Here is a 17,797-nt window from a genome sequence, read left to right on the forward strand (position 1 = left end):
CTCAAGGGAAGACACATGGACCCCAACTTTGCTCAACTAGTTTCAGCTGAACAACTATTATATTAATTGGGGCTGCGCAATATTATCGGAATCGCAATGTGGTAGTATGCAATGCACTGGTCTACAAATCTTGTTCTCCAGATTTAAGAAAACAAATTCCCACACTAATAGTGAATCATATCACAAGGTCTGTCTAAATAATGGCAATATGATGTTTTTAGCACATCATGCAGCCCTAATATTGTTGTTATTTGGTAAAGTTAGCTCACTATTTAATACAGAATTTGAGCAGCTTTATGTTTTACAGCTGCATAAATCAATTTTTAGCAACAGATGGCAGATCAACTCTAAAGAAGATGACACACGGCTCATTGTTATGGCTAACATGTTTGCAAAACAAATGCCCACTTACACAGCAACATTAGCATTCTTAAGGTGATGTATTTTTGGCCACCAGGTGTATTTAAGTCCAGTATTAACTTTGGTCTCCAACGACTCCTGAGAAAAGTATTTTGCTCTGTAGATGCCAGAAGTTTAGTTTTCTTTAGTTTGTTACTGAATCTGTCTGTCTGCTGTTGGGTGCTGTGCAGTCAGACTGCAATCATACTGTATTATCTGCTGGAAATAGAGTCGACAGCGGGGTTGGGTATCATTTGAAGTTTTTCGATACTAGTGCCAATCTGATACCTGAGTTTTGGCACAAAACCAAAATGATACTTTTGATATTTGATGGAGAAATGTAAACATGTTTTACTATAAAATCATTTTTGTTCATTGCTGTCTAAACACCAGCAGCCATATGAGAAATTCAAAAGACAATAGACCAAATATGGATTTAACTCAGAAACTACCAGAGCATAGAATAAGTAAATAATAAAGCATCTGAGGAAACATTCAGTAGCAGCTTTTCCTCACAGCTGCAGACACAGAATCAAGGTTAGATACCCAGTCTTAGTTGAGAGCAGTGAGATAAACAAACCAGAAAACCAAAGAAATGCACTTAAAAAGGCAAACAAACTCGGTAATTCAATTCAATTCAATTCAATTTTATTTGTATAGCGCCAATTCATAACAGAAGTTATCTCAGGACACTTTTCAAATAGAGCAGGTCTATACCGAACTCTTTAACATTAATTACAGAGACCCAACAGTACCACCATGAGCAAGCACTTGGCGACAAGGGCAAGGAAAAACTGCCTGTTAAAAGGCAGAAACCTAGGACAGATCCTCCGGCTCTAGGTGGGTGGCCGTCTGTCTCGACCAGTTGGGGTGAGAGAGAGAGAGAGAGAGAGGGAGAGAGAGAGAGAGAGAGAGAGAGAGGCAGAGGCAGAGCGAGAGACAGACAGACAGACAGACAGGTGCACAGCAACAACAGTATTGGCAATGGCAGTCAAGCAGGACCATGGCAGGAGGCTCCACCAGGATCCATGAGAACCTGCGAGACGAGAAAGCACAAGAACTCCGGGGAAGAAGTGGAGTTAGTAACATGCATTAATGGGACATGAATGAGTGCATAAAGAGAAAGGAAGGGAGGAGCTCAGTGCACCATGGGAAATCCCCCGATAGTCTAGGCCTATAGCAGCATAACTAAGGGATGGTTCAGGACTCACCTGATCCAGCCCTAACTATAAGCTTTATCAAAGAGGAATGTCTTAAGCCTACTCTTGAATGTGGTGAGGGTGTCTGCCTCCCGAACCACAACTGGAAGCTGGTTCCACAGGAGAGGAGCTTGGTAACTGAAGGCTCTGGCTCCTGTTCTACTTTTAGAGACTATAGGAACCACAAGTAGCCCAGCATTCAGAGAACGTAGTGTTCTAGAGGGGTAATAGGGTACTATGAGCTCTTTAAGATATGAAGGGGCCTGACCATGAAGAGCTTTATAGGTGAGGAGGAGGATTTTAAATTCAATTCTACATTTTACAGGGAGCCAGTGCAGAGAAGCTAGTACAGGAGAGATGTGATCTCTTTTTCTAGTTCCTGTCAGTACTCGTGCTGCAGCGTTCTGAATTAATTGGAGCGTTTTAATGGACTTATTGGGGCAACCTGATAATAAAGAGTTGCAGTAATCCAGCCTTGAAGTAACAAATGCATGGATTAGTTTTTCTGCATCTGTCTGTGATAGTTATGTGTCTAATTTTTTGTAATATTACGTAAATGAAAGAAGGCAGTCCTAGAGGTCTGCTTTATGTGGGAGTTAAATGACAAATCCTGATCAAAGATAACTCCAAGATTCCTGACAGTGGTGCTAGAGGCCAAGTTAATGCCATCTAGAGTGACTATATCTTTAGACAGTGAGTCTCTAAGGTTTTTGGGGCCAAGAACAAGAATTTCGTTTTTTTCTGAGTTTAACATCAGAAAATTGCAGGTCATCCAGGATTTTATGTCCGTAAGACATGTTTGTAATTTAGATAATTGATTAATTTCATTGGGTTTGATTGATAGATATAACTGCGTATCATCTGCATAACAGTGAAAGTTAATGGAGTGATTTCTAATAATGTTGCCTAAAGGGAGCATATATAAAGTAAATAGTATTGGTCCAAGTACAGAACCTTGTGGAACTCCATGACTAACTGTAGTATTTATTGAAGATTCATCGTTAACATGTACAAACTGCGAGCGATCTGATAAATATGACTTAAACCAGCTTAGTGCGGTTCCTTTAATGCCAATTTGATGCTCAAGTCTCCCCAAAAGAATATTATGGTCAATGGTGTCAAATGCAGCACTAAGATCTAATAATACGGTAGAGCTGCACTGTTGGCTGATCATTCTCTGTGGTGTAGAGTTTATAGTATCATCTTCTCAACTTCACAGGTAACAGAATCGAAGTGCTGAGAAATCGTCCAGGGTTTCCTGCCGGGGATTCCAACCTGAAGGTACAGTAGTGTCACTGATTTTCTTCTAGTGGAAGAGCCTCACCTCCTCACCCCACATTTTCCTCTCCACTCCCCCTTCCTCGTCTTTACTTCCTGTCCTCATCTTTTCGTTTCAGCAAGCATTGATTACTTCCTTCCGTACACACTCATAAATGCAATTTCAGTTGCTATGCACAGTGTGCAGTCGTTATGTTAAATCAATGCGGTTCGATGCCAGCCTCATTAACGTTAGCCTGCTCGTTGGCTCTTAAGACGAACAGGATGGAGCCCCCGCCTGTCAAAGTTAGAAGGAAGTTTCAAAACTGGTATAACGTACAGTATGTCTGTCAGGAAGAGATGGTCCATCATCTCAACACCACTGGCTGACAAGGTGAGTGACATTTTCAAATTTTGAATTGGCAGCAGAGCTCCAGAGTCACAGTTTGACTGACAACTGGTGGCACAGACTTTGTAACATTTCTTTTAGTATAAAACTGTAAATTACATTCATTTATTGTATACTTGTTGAGAAAACAAAAATGCTACACTGTGCTATGCATATCATCACTATGCTAAGTAAGTAAAGTAGAGTCCCTGCTAACACTGTAGTATGCATTAGTGGTATTGGTAAATTAGCCATTAGCATTATGAAAAATGTATAGCAGCTTTAAGAGTAAATATTCTTAAATGATATGTGCGTATTTTCAGTATAAGAATTTCAATGTATGAATTATTGTTTGTTCTGATGCGGATTACAAACTTTAATCTGAACTTGAATTTTGTAGTTTTATATTAGAGATTAGTAAAAATGTGTTAAAAATATAATAGTATAGTATAATGTTTTCTTTTTTTATCAAGCAGAGACTACTTTCCCTGTTTGTACAGAGAGCTGAACTGAATGGTTGGACACTGTGTGCAGCTGAAAATCACTGCATGGCTTATAAATTCTTGGTTGCTCAGCAGATCCAAGAATAGGCCTGGCTAGATCAGCTACAGCTAATAACAAAAACCGTTACAGACCTTAATTGCTTCAGGTCAGTAGTTTGGATAGTTGTAGTGGCCTGCTTTTACTGAAGTGTTAGCATGCAGTACAGGAACTGATCTACAGGGACACATAAAGGTATTGTTTATGCACATACCTAACTGGAGGCAAGCAGCCTGGTTACTGTGTATCTATATAGAGCTAGATAAAAGCCAGCCTGCAGAATACACTGCCCAGACCTGCTGCCTTATGATCCACACACAGAGGAGGTAAACACACACTTTGTTTTCTATAAACACACCTCCTAACCCTGAAATAACTCTGCAGAAAGAAAAATGCCCTCACAATGCACAAATGCTCTGAAAGTCAACCACTCAAATCTTAAAAGAGAGGAAGTACAGCTAACACACACATAAAAGCATGGTGCAGTGAAAGAACCGTTAGGGAGTTAATTCCAATTCTGCTGACAGTAGATAGGTCTTACCATTTTCTCTCTATCACATAGTAATTACTTATAAGGCCACAGGGATTATGATGTCCCCAACTCCCCTCTGTAATAGAGCTTGTGCTCCATATAACCCGTTAGCTTTGCTACCCAGTCCCTATCACCCCCCTCATTAAGCTGTCCCTCCCTCTCATTATGCCCTCCATGTAATATCCTCCATCCATTAACTTAGCCCACTTCTCCCACTCCTCATCGTAACACCCCCTCCTCTTTCTGCCTTTCCTCCATCTTTCCTATCTTTCCTTACGCTTCTTCCTCCTCTGCTCTTTTCTCCACTCAAGCCTTCACAGCACTGCCACACTGGATCAGCTCACTCTAATTTGACTCCTACACAGCAGTCAGTGAGAGGGAGCAGAACCACTATGTCCTGAATATACGAGTGGTTGAGCCTGGGAGGGGGCTGTGCTTCAGGGACAGAATACAGTACAGTGTGAATAGAATATACATTGTCCTTATGTAACCAAGCCTGTTCTCTGTGGCAGGAACGTCATGTCCGTGCATACATCAAGCCTAGTTTTCTCAGCTCTGCTAATGCTTTCTTTTTCCTAAGCGCCAGTATCTATTTCCAGCTGGTCTCCATGGCTCCTGGCACACCAACATGCAAAATGCAGCCTTGTATTCTGATTAGCATCTCTACGGCTTCAACTGTTTCCAACTCTCACATGAAAACTCATTAAGATGTTTGTGCATCAAAGAGCGGGAGTGTGTGTTGTGTAAAGGTGTCTGTTGTGTAGCTACTGTGTAGGGCCTAAATATTGAATTTTGGTAGTGGTTGTATGGTAGGGGAGATGGTAACCCTTGTTAAAGGTTGGGACTGATGTGAATGACCTCCTCTCCGGACTTCCATTGACTACTCTAAGACCTTTGACCCCCTCCCAGATAATGCTCCGGTCTTGTGTTCACAGGCAGCTGAGATGGGGGGAGGTGTGTTGGGGTATGGGGTTTCGGCAGCTGTTTTAAGTAAAAAAAGCTTTAAAAACCCAGTGTACACTACCAGCTCAGAACCAAAGAGCAGTTAGCAACTAGCTGGTATTTCCTTCAGGAGTTGGAAGAGACCAAAAACAGAACTAAAAGAGTGAAAATTGGACTTACATTTGCAATGTGGCCAGAAACACAGCTCAAAATGAATGATAATGTTGCTCCTTATCTGGAAATATGTGTCCAGTAAAAAATATTCACTTTATCTGGGGTTGGGTCGCGGTGGCAGCAAGTTCAGCAGGGTATTCCTATCATCGCTCTCCCCAGCAATGTTTTTCAGCTCCTCCTGGGGGATCCTGAGACTTCCCTAGGCTAGACAAGATATGTAATTCCTCCAGCAAGTTCTTGGTCTCCACTGGAGTTCCCTCCTAGTTGGCTATTTCTACACAAAGTAGCAGCAGCTACCTCTCTGGCAGAGAATCATGGCCTCAGACTTGGAGGTGTAGACTCCCCCGGTGCGTGCTGAAGGTCACGGTCTGATAAAGCCAACAGAACCATGTCATCTGCAAAAAGCAGATATGCAATTCTGAGGTTCCCAAACAGGACACTCTCCATGACGAATGGAGAAAAATACACTACAAGTGATAGTACACTCATTATTTTTTACATTACTAAAGCATAAAATGTCCTATTGATATGGTTCTTGTATCCATGGAACACATTGCTCAAACATTTTAATAAATAGGATATTTGCTCTGTGCTGTCGATATCAGGCAAAGCCAAAACTATGTGAAATTGAAAATAATATATGGCATGCCTAGCTAGAGACATATGACTGAGACTCATAAGACAGTACATAAAGGGAGTCTCTATTCTTTCCTCTGTAACATGACGGCACGAGTTGCTACGGTGACAGCGTGACTGCTCATTTTTGCAGCATCTGTCAGCTGAACACAGGCGCATACACACACAAATAAAAGACACACAAAAACACAGGGACAGGACAGGCTCTTCAAGCCGGGGGGGCAGAACAGAGCGAGTTGTTTGCCGTTTAAAGGCAGATAAGAGAAACGCCAACTGCTCCACAACAGCCTCGGCCAACAATCAGCCACAACTGATTTAGTCTCAGCTCTCTCATTACAGGACCTGGAGCCTGTGCTGCCAGATTCAGCCCGCTAATTCACTTCATCAGTACCAATACGGACATAGGAACAGCTGGGCTGGAGCGTTTTGCTATTTCAATCTTGTGTAAAATATGTAAATGATAACATTCACAGTGCGGTGGCCAGCCGCAGCAGCAGAGCTAAAAGAAGCTCTAGTGATAGCAGCAGGTAATTTCCCTTCTCCGGGCAACATTATTATGCGGCATTGTTACTTCTTACCATAGAGTCTCTGTCTGTTGAGGGTGATTTATTACAGATAGCACACAGTATGTTTATGTGTGCACAGTAGAGATAAGATTAGAAGAGAGAGCAGCCATTGGCTCCATTTGCTCTCTGGAGGCTGAGGGATACCGTCTCTCCCTCTAGCCTATTGATCCAGAGGTCAGCTCAGACTCGGAGGAGAGTCTTGGTTGAGCGACTCTCTGCAGCCCACAAACCTTCAGACTTTAGCATACTGCCCAACTCTGTTAAGGCGGCACATTCACCTAATCCTGTCTGGGCCATTAGATCAGTTGGAGCTGGGCAGCCAGGTAACACAGAGCTTCATCTAATCTTGGAGCTGACCGGCGGTAGGAAGTCTGCAGCTGCTGTTGGGAACAAGTTGGTAATTCAGTTGGCTGAGGGGAGCTGAGCTGTGGACCTGTCAGCCTCTCCGGCCTCTCTGAATGTGTTCATGCTGGGATGTGCTGTATGTTCACATGGCGAAGAAGAGCTCTCATGCCCTGAGGTATTACAGCCAAGAGGCCCTGTAAATGTCATGTACATTAAACTGTGGTTGTCTGAAGTAAAGCAGAGAAAATGAGGCCTTTACTTTGGCTCCGTCTTTCTTTGCTGTAGTGTTTCTCCTCTGCACTTTCTAGACATCACCTGTCAGTGAAACTGTGTGGGCAGTACTTCATTTTCTTTGCATTTTCTCCAGATAAAGTTTGAGCTTCTTTTTGAGTTTTTTTGTTCATCCATCCATAGTAGTTGTCACTGCCAGTAACATAGAACACAAGTTTCTGTGCTTCGGGAAAGCCCGGACCTGAAACCCAATCTTTGGAATAATACTTTAAAAGCTTTTAGGGACCTGCTGTTGGAGTGCTGCAATTGATTGACATGGGGTACATAACATTGCTGGCTTCATCAAGCTGCTACTGTTTATAAATGTTTACTCAGACGTGACACGACATTTACAGAAAGAAATGATGCTTGCGCGATATTTGCCATCTTGTGCGTGAGGGGGGAACAGACAGAGAGGAGGAAAACAGTTGGAAAGTAATTATGTGAAGGAGCGAGAGTGTTTTCTGTTCAGGCTGCATCAGTGATCAATTTGAAAAATTATTTTGCCATTGAAGCCCTAATTTATAACCATCGTGGGCACTGACGGGCACTCCTGCTTTTCACATTGAATCCCCTAATAAATTGTCTCATCAATTCCATCACTTATTAGGAGAATTTCCACTATGCCAGACACATGTTTTGTAAAGAAAATTAATATAACAGGGATTTATGGCTATTATAAGCACCGCAGTTGGGGCATCTGGCTGTGTCGTGTTCAGCTCAGTCGCAGCTGCTAGAGACAATACACTGCCATTTTAACTGGTGTGTGTGTGTGTGTGTGTGTGTGTGTGTGTGTGTGTCTCTGTAGTACATGTGGCTCTTTTCCCCACTCTTCTATCTTTACAGGTATGTTTTTTCACCTGTACTGTGTTTAAACATTCACATATTTTTCTGTTTCTGTTGACAGACACAGTGTGAATTTTACCCTGGCCTATACATACTATGTTAACTAGCAGTTATTCACAAGCTGCTGAGCTGCATCTGAAATTATTTATTATCAGACAATATAAAAGAAAATACAGGTTAATGACAGCAGCTGTGCTCAGTTGGCTACAATGACATTTAAAATGAGTGATGGCAGAGAAGGTTTTCAACATCAAAAGGTTGTAATACTCAATACAGTCAAAAAGCACCTGTTACTACAGCTGAAAACATGTATTTATGTACATTTTGATAAAATAGCTCTAAACTATATTATAAATGTGGCTATTGAAGAACAGTCTTAGTTTCTAAAACATTACCATTGGATAAACAGCAACTCAGCTATGACTGAGCCTGAACACAGCCAGATGTACATTTGGCGTAAGGGGCCAGTCACAGAGAGACACACCGCTACAGGCATGGCTACTTCTAAAATGCCTTGGCAAAGAGCGCGGGGGAAAAACCAGCTGGTTCGCCTGGGTGATCGTATATTATCACGGAAAAAAGTGGATTCAAGCAGACCTGTTTACCAGCATAGTTAATGGCATCAAAACTGAAAGAAGTGGTAAAGTAGTAAAGCCCGCCTCTTGCTTGATTTGACTGGCTGTCCGGGCCAGTTGTGACATTGACGAGAGGTGTAACTCCACTCCAAAAGTTTTTTTTTAATTTCATGCGCAAGAGAGGAGCACAGTTCAGGCGTACCATAGGAAAACAATGGTTTTGCAGGCGACACATTTCTAGCAGTGCATCTCTGTGTGACCGGCCCCTAAGGGAGCCCTTCTGTGGTTAAACTTAGAACAAGGCTTTGCAGTGATCATGTTATGAATGATGACTTTCGCATTTTCACAGCTAACTGCAGACATTGAGAAATAGCATTTGGATTTGTTGAAGAAGTACAGTGAGTGGCGAGACAAGTATTAAGTCACTATAGTAACTTTCATTCAATATGAACTTAAGTGTCATTATGCTAAACAGTGTATACCACATCCTGCTCCGTGTGCAATAAAAGCTTTTGTCATAGCAGAAAAAGCACAGGTGGAATAACAAAATTAAGAATGTTAAGAAGTAAGTAATAAGAAGTTAAATCAAGTGTCCCAGGGAGCAAGCACACACAACCTTCCCTAAGTGGAATGCAGACATCATTAATGTTATTAAATGCCCCCAAGCTTTTTCTGCTACGGTGTGTCAAAATGTCTGCTGGGAAAAAAGGTCCATCTGCCATAAACTTAAACAGACAGGGCTCGTAGAGTGGGATGAACATGTTCCCACATCTAACACGTCAGTAGATGCTGCTTATATTTACTGTATGGTTTTGTTTGGGGTTTTTTTTCAATTCCTCTGCAGTATCCTGAATGGGGATTGTTCACCAGGTCGCTAGATGTAAATGTCACTGAAGCTGACCTGCAGTTGTGTGTGTGTACATGATTCTATGTTCATGGATATGATCAACTAGGCAGCATCACATGCATCTCCCTTATCTCCCTTATTTTACCACAGTATCTCTATCGCTCTTTAGCGCTTGGGTGAGCTCACTGCAGGACGTCAACGGTCTGAACCTCAGTTGCATCAGTGAACAGAGGAAAGTAACAAAACACATTTATTTATATGAAAATAAATGTCCCAGATGATTTATTCTGAGGCCTTTAGTAATAAACAGGAACTGCTGTGTCTTCACTTTCCTGTGTCTATCTTTACTCTGCGAATACTTTTTCTCGCTCCTAAAGTTAAATGGATCTGTATCAATAGCAGGTTGTCACCATGAAGTAGCTGGCCTGTGCTGAACTTTACCAGATAAGGCTTGTTTGAGCCAAAACAGGACTGATAGTATCGGACTCAGGGAGGTGGAACTGCTATTGGAGCACTGGGGAACGAATTCCGCATTGTTAAAACCAGGTCAGTGTGAAAAGCTGTCTGTCTGATAAAGCTGAGGCACCTTCTTTGGGAATTTTTTATACACTTCCACACACACACACATCCAGATAAGCGCACACACATTCACACGCGTGCACGCACTAACACATTTTGGCAACTTTTTCGGTGTACCGAGGTCAGCTACAGACTGCAGCACAGATGCGCTATTTGAATACTGCAGACTAATTAAATACAAGTCAATAAACGATCCCTTGCTGAACTGCCTGCACCCACAGTGAGAGAGAGCACAGAGAGGAGACCGGAATAAAGCACACCAGGCATTTTATCTGACCTCTAAATAATGAAAAATAGGTTATAGCACTAAAAACAACCTGGTGTAGGAGGCGCCTTTTCCCAAATCACAGCCCGACCTGTAAGACACACTCGAAAGGAAGATTAAAGGAGGCTCAGGGAAGGGGGCTGTGTTTAAGAAATTCAAACACATACAGCAGGTTAAAGATTGCTGCTGTATTTCACGCTATAGTGTGGTGTTCAAAGCAGTAGCCAATATGGTCCTTTTCATCTTTCATTTCAAACCTCAGTGTATTGTGATGTCCATCAATACAGTTCTGTTTTTTTACCCATTGGCAGGATTTTCACTTGCAGATTACCCTGTAAAAACAAGCTGAAACCAACATGCAGATCAGACACAGGAGCAGTGCCGTTTTTTTTGGCTCTTGTTTTGGCATCAGGTCAGGTTTCCACATACTCAGACCACCTCTTATCGCAAATAAGAGTGCAAACAGCAGTTTTGGGGGGGTTTTGTTGGCGGTAGCGCACTCACAGACCTTTCCAAAATCCCTTTCCTATTGCTTTTTCTGTGCTGTGTGTTTAGTTATTCCTCTTTCCCAATCAAGCATTTTGTATTTAAGTAATCCACGTGTAAATTGTGTGCCAGCATTTCAATATTCCATGTTCATAAAGTTGGGGGGACTCACAAGGGACATGATATCCTGACTTTTTGTCTCCAAAAAGATGGATCCCACATTTCCCATAATTCAACTCAATAGTTTCTTCTGTTAACACCCATGTCTTTCAAACTCCACACCCCCAGTATCTAACGCAGGCTTTCTGCTTTATATTTGTAGTCTCGAAACCTTTGCCAATATCGCCAGTTTTTTTTTTTTTATCGCAAAAATGAATTGATCACACCTCCGCGCTGTGTGCTGTGTAATGTGTGCTGTGAGTGCTCACTGGTTACTGTGCTTTCTCACAGTTTGAAGAAATGCTAGGCCCCAGACTGTGTTCAGACTGTAGGAACAGCTTGTTTTCTGGTTCCAATGTATAGGACTGCCTTTCCAGCATGTTGTATGTGTGTGTGATTACGTCAGATTTGGTTTTTCAGGCAACTATCTGCATTGGTTGCTGTGGTAACGACCTAGATGCGTGTATGTATGCTAACCAGTGGTGTGATTTTCCAACATAGAAGGAAAACAACAGGCTGCCATCTAGATGGAAATGTGTCCTCAGTATATGTCACAGCAATATGTTGCCATGGTGCAGGAGTTCTCCATGCAACGTGAGTGAAGACTGATACTCTCTTTCACTCCTATTTTGAGCTGCAATCATAGCAAACTGTCTGCACTCTGACTATCAAGGTTCTCCTTCATGTGTTGCAAGTGATGTAATGGAGGTTTCAGAAGGGACTGAGTGACACATCCAAATCCTATTTGAATATGTATTAATACAATGTGTCAATATTTAACATTAATGTGGTTTAAATCTGATGGTTGTCGTGTTTGTTCTTTCTAGGGAACCTCCGCCTCTACTACTACACCACATTTACGTCATATTGACAGAACTCAATAGAGCAACCAAGTGGAGGAAAAAAAACGTGTCAGCTGACTAATAATGAGCAGGGGGAATTCTTGAAAGATTCAATACTGGATCTGCTGAAGTGTGAACAAACTAATGGCAAAATGGTAATCCAGTATTAACACTTAAGTTGCTTTCGGTGAGTGGTTACCTCCACGACCCCAACCTCCCCATTATTGATTTAACTAAGCCTGTCCCCAACCAAAGATTTTCCAGACGAATAGTTGTAGTTAGCTCAAGGCATTAGTTGACATCAAATGTTTATAATATTAATTTAATTATTTAAATGTATATATATTTCAAAAGTGTTAAATGCTAACTGATACTAACATGAATGTTGATGCGATGATGATTCTGAATGTGTCAGAACAACCAGACAAGAAGGCTGAACATTTAGTTAAGGCGGCTCTGTTGCTCGCTCGCCTGACTCTGGCTCTGGTGCTCATTCCCCAGGCCTGAAACCCCCCTCCTCCCAGCACTCCAAAGCTTCTATGCTAGTGGTGTAAACAAACCTCGTCTGGTACTTCAAGCTTGCAGTCCGGGTACAATCAACTAATAAGACAGCTTACTAGCTAGTGGCAGCAGCTAGTACAGTTAGCACATGCAGCAGTGCACTGGTAAGAGAGATTGTTTCAAGAGAATAAGTCCCTGTTGCAGCAGTTCCCCGATACTTTTGTCTCGGTGACAAGGCCCAGCTCCCGAGCATGGAGTTTAACATTGTTTTTGTTTTTCTAGACTTGATGAAAAGGGCGTAGACTAAGAGTCATCTCATCAATGGTTTAGGCACTTATTAGGGGACAGCCCTAGATTTCACTTGGATTTAATGTTCATGTATGTGTTTATTATAACACTCCCCAACCAATGTAGCATCACACTTGTATAACAATATAAACCAAAAAAAGATTTTTGTTCTTTTTTTTCTCCAAAAGACATAGATTTGTGCCACGGCAGATTGGGGTGTGTTAGTAGCGGCTGATGTAGCTTGGAGCTGCTAGCTTCAAGCATAGATGAGGAGTGGGCTACAGAGTTCAGGTAAGCTAATTTCAAAACTCCACGCCCCCAGATTTTTTTTATTTTTAAACTTGTAGTGTTCAGCCCCAAACGATGCTGACTCAACTGACATCACTTGAGGCAATTCAGACTTCACAAGGCTTCCTCTGGAGCCACTAAAGACTTGATATAACTTTTTTAACGTATGCAGTAGTACACCCCTACATTTGTAAAACCACTGTAATGTGTAAAATTGCATTTCTCTTCTAATTTCAGCTCATGCATCACAAAACTAGACTCAACGTCTGATTGACTCTGATTGCAGTGACTGAAATCCTTCCAGTCAGGCAAGCTTGTAGCATTTGGAGTGGAAAACCCAAAAGCGGTTTCACCTTCTAATTCTTTCAATTGAACTAATTCACTAAAATTTTAGCTGAAGAGCATTTATTTGGAAAATGTTGTTCATGATATATCTGAAAACAACACCATGAAAAATTTATAATATGAGACTATAAATGTGAGAGTTAATTCAATCTGATTCCCTAATGCGAGTTTTTCCTCAGGAAGAGTAATGCTGGATTTCCTCCTTCCAGGTCTGATTAATAAGGGATTAACTCACATGGCGGTGCAGTTGGATCCAGTTTAGTCATCTCAAATATTCCAATTTGTTGTATCAAACGTTATTACTGGCTGGATTTGTGACTTGGCTTCAGGTTAGCTTTTGCAATCTCGCTATTTGCATATTGATGTGTCTGAAGTCCATGAGCAGAACAACCAACAGGCTGAGTTCAGATGTTCCTCCTCTACTACAGCCTGTTTATCATAAGTGATGTGTATTGCCATTAAATCTTGGAGGGGAGGTTGGTAGGACACTAATCAACGATAAGACATGATATGAAATTAACATGCACTTCATCATGCTTAATTTAATGTATCATACTATATGGCTTTACATTTAGAGACAGTCCCTATGCGTGGAGCGAGCTGAGTGAGAGTAACTATGCTACCTAATTAAAAGTTTCAAGTTGGAGGCACGCTGATTGTAAATGACTTCAGATGATGCTGGTGGGCTTACTGTTGATCTCAAGCTGTTCAAGCAGTTAATTAAAAAAAACGACGTGGCGAACCAAATCGGTTACAGATTGCAATTAATGCACTCTGTGAGCCGGGCCGGGAGAGAACTACCCTGCCTCGTTAGCAAGCGCACGCCTGCCAGGGTCAGCCTATAGGAAGGCAACCGCTTTTATTTGTTTTTCATCCTTTTTCATAAGCCATTATTAACAGCAAACCAAGCGATAAGCAATCATGTGCAAAAGAAATGAAAAAACAAAAGCTGCGCCCTCTTGGGAAAAGCCTAACTGTTGCTATGGCAACCTACCCTCGCACATTAAAACGGGAGAGTTTATTTTGAAGGACAGTCCTCTCTTTATCTTCCCCCTTTGTCCTTTATTCCTCGGTCTGTGAGATGATCAAAGGTATGGCAGGTAGATAAAGCGCAGCAGTAAAAGGCGGACAGAGGGGGAGAAAAAGGGGAAGAATGGAGGTAAGGGGGGGGGCACATGTTTAAAAGAGATGTGAGGCTTTAAAGGATAAACTGCTGAGATACAGTGTTAAATCACAGCTGGGTAATTTAACAGCAGTTACATTGTGTTAAATCTCCTCCCTGTGACCTCCTCAAAACACACCTGGAGCCAGGACTAGTGTTATTCCTCCCTGTGTGACACATAAGGTTGCAATACAGGGTGCGTTTAAGGTGATGTAGTCTATGATGTGGTCAGAATTAGGTTGGCAGTGCATCGTGGTTTTATTTTGGATGTTCCTCCCACGTCGATGAAAGACTTCCTCCCCCGTTCCTCGCTGGAAACAGTACGTAGGCAGGAGAAGTGGGTTAGGAAACAGAAAGCTCCTGAGGGATGACACAGGGATAAACAACAGCGGCGCCCGACATCACAACGACAAAGAAGGAAACTTAAACATGAGAGACGTCGCGTCTCAGTTCAGTTCCGCTAGACTACAGCTGCTACTCATCTGAGCAGAGCGTGGAGGAGGAGGATGTTTTGATTCTCAGTTACACACAGGCAAAGTGATGTAGTGTTAAAGGGAAAGGTGGGTAAACCATACTACCCTTCTTTCATTAAAAGCATGGCACTTTATCTCATTGGACCTCTACACTGTAAGAAAGGACAATCCAGTATTTTCACTAAGCAATTAGCATTATTCTTTAAGATGAAACCTTGTAGCAAGGTTGGATGATTCATTTTAATGAGACACGTGTTTGCTTAAAGAAAAATGGGACCAAAGAAAAGGCTTTCAGCGACATAACAGGTGAATTCTTCCATGGAGTTGGGTGTTTGTTCTTCAATACAAGAAGAAAATATTATTGATTGTTGAGTCTCATTCCCAGGACATCAAATACAGACACTTGGGAATGAAACAATCAACTATCTTCAAGCCAGCAATGCAAAGCATCTTTATATTATTCTCATATTTTGTGTTTTTGTTCAGGCCCGGTGGATTCTTGCTAATGTCATTAGGAGTACTAGGAGGAGCCAGAGGAACCTGATGTTTTCACAGATTATCTGTCTCGTGTTCTACTGTCAGGATATAGTGAAAATTTCAGCAAATATGAGAAAAAGTTTTTTTTTATAAAGGTTACCTACTGCAGCTTTAACTGTGTTTACAGTAAACTCGCATTTGTATTCCTGCCTATGTTGGGTTGGGGAAGAAGTGTTCAGATCCATTTTAAAGTGCTCTGTGGCCTAGTGGTCTAGGAGGTGTACCATGCCATGGGACTTTCATATGTCTTCTACCTTGCTTTTTCTGTCCATCTTTCTTGTCAGTCTACAATTAGTAGAATTAGCAATGTTAAAGTGTGACTAAACCTCTAATTTCTGTTAGCTCCCTCCCTCCCAGCAAATTTTAAAAATGCAGCAGAGAGAATAATTTAGGGGACGTGGCTACGGGGTGCAACACCAAATTTATACACTTTTTAAAAAAGGAACAGTCATGTAGTTATGAATTGAGTTGAATGAATGATTTGGAGGTTTTAATCGAGGTTCATGGTGATTTTATTATATGTATAATTATTAGAACAATCATCATGTTTTATATGTGCAATCTTAATCAACAAAGCCACTAGTAACTGAAGCTGTCACATAGGGCTGCAACCAATTACTATTTTCATTATCAAATAATCTGCCAATATTTTGTTGAATATTTGATGGTGACTTCTTCAAATAAACTGTCCAAAACCCAAGGATAATCAGTTAACTGTAATATAAAACACATAGGAGGAAAGCTATTCACTGGAGAAGCTGAAACCACATAATATTTGGGAGGTTTACCTAAGAAATTACTTATAATTGATAAATTAGTGACCAAAATAGTTGGTAATTTTCTTTTGATTCATTAATTGGCTAATTGTTGCAGCACTACTGTTATGTGTTGTGCAGCAAACAGTGGAATATCTCCCTGTGAAATGTGTGTCTTTTAGATTACTGTATGTCCATTCTTGTAACTCACTGAAAATGCACACACCGCTCCTCATTGAAGTTCTTATAAATGTATTCACTGTTTGATGCTCTGCTCTGCTCGGTGTGCACTGCTCAATCCATTTTCATTTCATATCTACTCCAGGGCCCTGCGTGAGGCGGCGGAGCGTCCCCAGGAGAGGAGAGCTCAGCCTGGCCTTTAGCTGATCCGTCTCTCCCACCGCTCACCTCCTCCTCACCTCTCCAATAAAAAACCTCCCCCTCACCCTAGGGCCCCGACTCCAGTCTCCCAGCTCCTGATCAATCCACCCCCAAATCATCCCCCATCCCTCCCTGCCTCGGTGAGCCATGGCGGTACCTTCAGCCCACGAGTTTCACTGGCAGAGCCTGGCACGACTGCCCAGCGGCCGCGTCTATCACACTCTGACTGAGGTGGGGGGGCAGATGTACATGCTGGGGGGCTGTGACGCTGCAGGGAGGCCCTGCCCGGCCCTGGAGCTCTACTCCCCCGAGGTACCAAACAAATGCAATGTGGACACTGTATTGATGATTCAATGGTTCATTTTTCGTCCCGAGTGAAAATAGACATTAACAAGTACTATTTCTGATGTCAGAAATAACATCAACAACAAAACATCTGACACACATTCATACATACGCTCAAACATGTACACATGACGTGTGGCATTTCCCAAATGCTCCGAATACACCGAAGGGGGAAATAAATCTGAAATGTTAAGCTTATAATGTCAACAACAAACCAACAGAAAAGTACTATCTGTACAGTAGCTGCAGTTTCCACTGTGTAATGTATCCTTATTTATTTAAAATCCCCCTGAAGATACTGTCACAAATCAATTGATTTCAATTGGAAATAAACTAGCAAATCCCAGCAGGTGCACCAAGTAAGAAAGGGGAAACTAAAACTTTGACCTGGCTGTGTTACAACTGCAGCTGAAATGTTGCCTGGCATAATGATGTTTGAACAGTTCTGTGTGCTGTTTTTGTTTTATGTATTATGTATTTAGCCTCAATGAAGTATCCGTTCTGTCCTGTGTGAGCCATCAACTTATTAAGTGTGTCACGTGTGAGAAAGGGAATACAACCTGAACACTTTGTTTCTTTTAACAAAGATGTAACTTGGTTTGTCTGTAACAGCTTGTCCCTGTTTACAGGGGGACCGGTGGATAAGCCTGCCCCCCATGCCCACCCCTCGTGCTGGTGCAGCTGTGGCAGTGCTGGGAAAGCAAATCCTGGTGGTGGGAGGAGTGGGAGAGGACCAGAGCCCCCTGAAAATGGTGGAGATGTACAACACAGACGAAGGGAGATGGAGAAAGAGGAGCGCTCTGCGGGAGGCCTTGATGGGTGTATCCATCACTGTGAAAGGTATGTAGACTATATCGTAGTAAGTAAGTCATGTT

At 42.0% G+C, this 17,797-nt stretch overlaps 1 protein-coding gene across 5 annotated transcripts in view; it reads left to right on the forward strand.

Moving 5' to 3' along the window:
* klhdc8a (kelch domain containing 8A) overlaps positions 1 to 17,797 on the forward strand; it is a 48,702-nt gene that overhangs the window by 2,431 nt on the left and 28,474 nt on the right. For 2 of the 5 annotated variants that reach the window (XM_051415510.1, XM_051415514.1), the window contains exons 2-4: positions 2,818 to 2,879; positions 16,522 to 16,889; positions 17,552 to 17,762. In XM_051415510.1, the coding sequence (XP_051271470.1) occupies positions 16,725 to 16,889; positions 17,552 to 17,762 (376 nt within the window). In that variant the 5' untranslated portion in view covers positions 2,818 to 2,879; positions 16,522 to 16,724. Of the gene's footprint in view, positions 1 to 2,817; positions 2,880 to 12,824; positions 12,928 to 13,589; positions 14,429 to 14,473; positions 14,992 to 16,521; positions 16,890 to 17,551; positions 17,763 to 17,797 lie in introns of those variants that run through there. The other 3 variants (XM_051415511.1, XM_051415513.1, XM_051415512.1) reach the window with 3 other exon arrangements.

The sequence above is a fragment of the Dicentrarchus labrax genome, unplaced genomic scaffold, assembly GCF_905237075.1.
Source record: "Dicentrarchus labrax unplaced genomic scaffold, dlabrax2021, whole genome shotgun sequence".
NCBI lineage: Eukaryota > Metazoa > Chordata > Actinopteri > Moronidae > Dicentrarchus > Dicentrarchus labrax.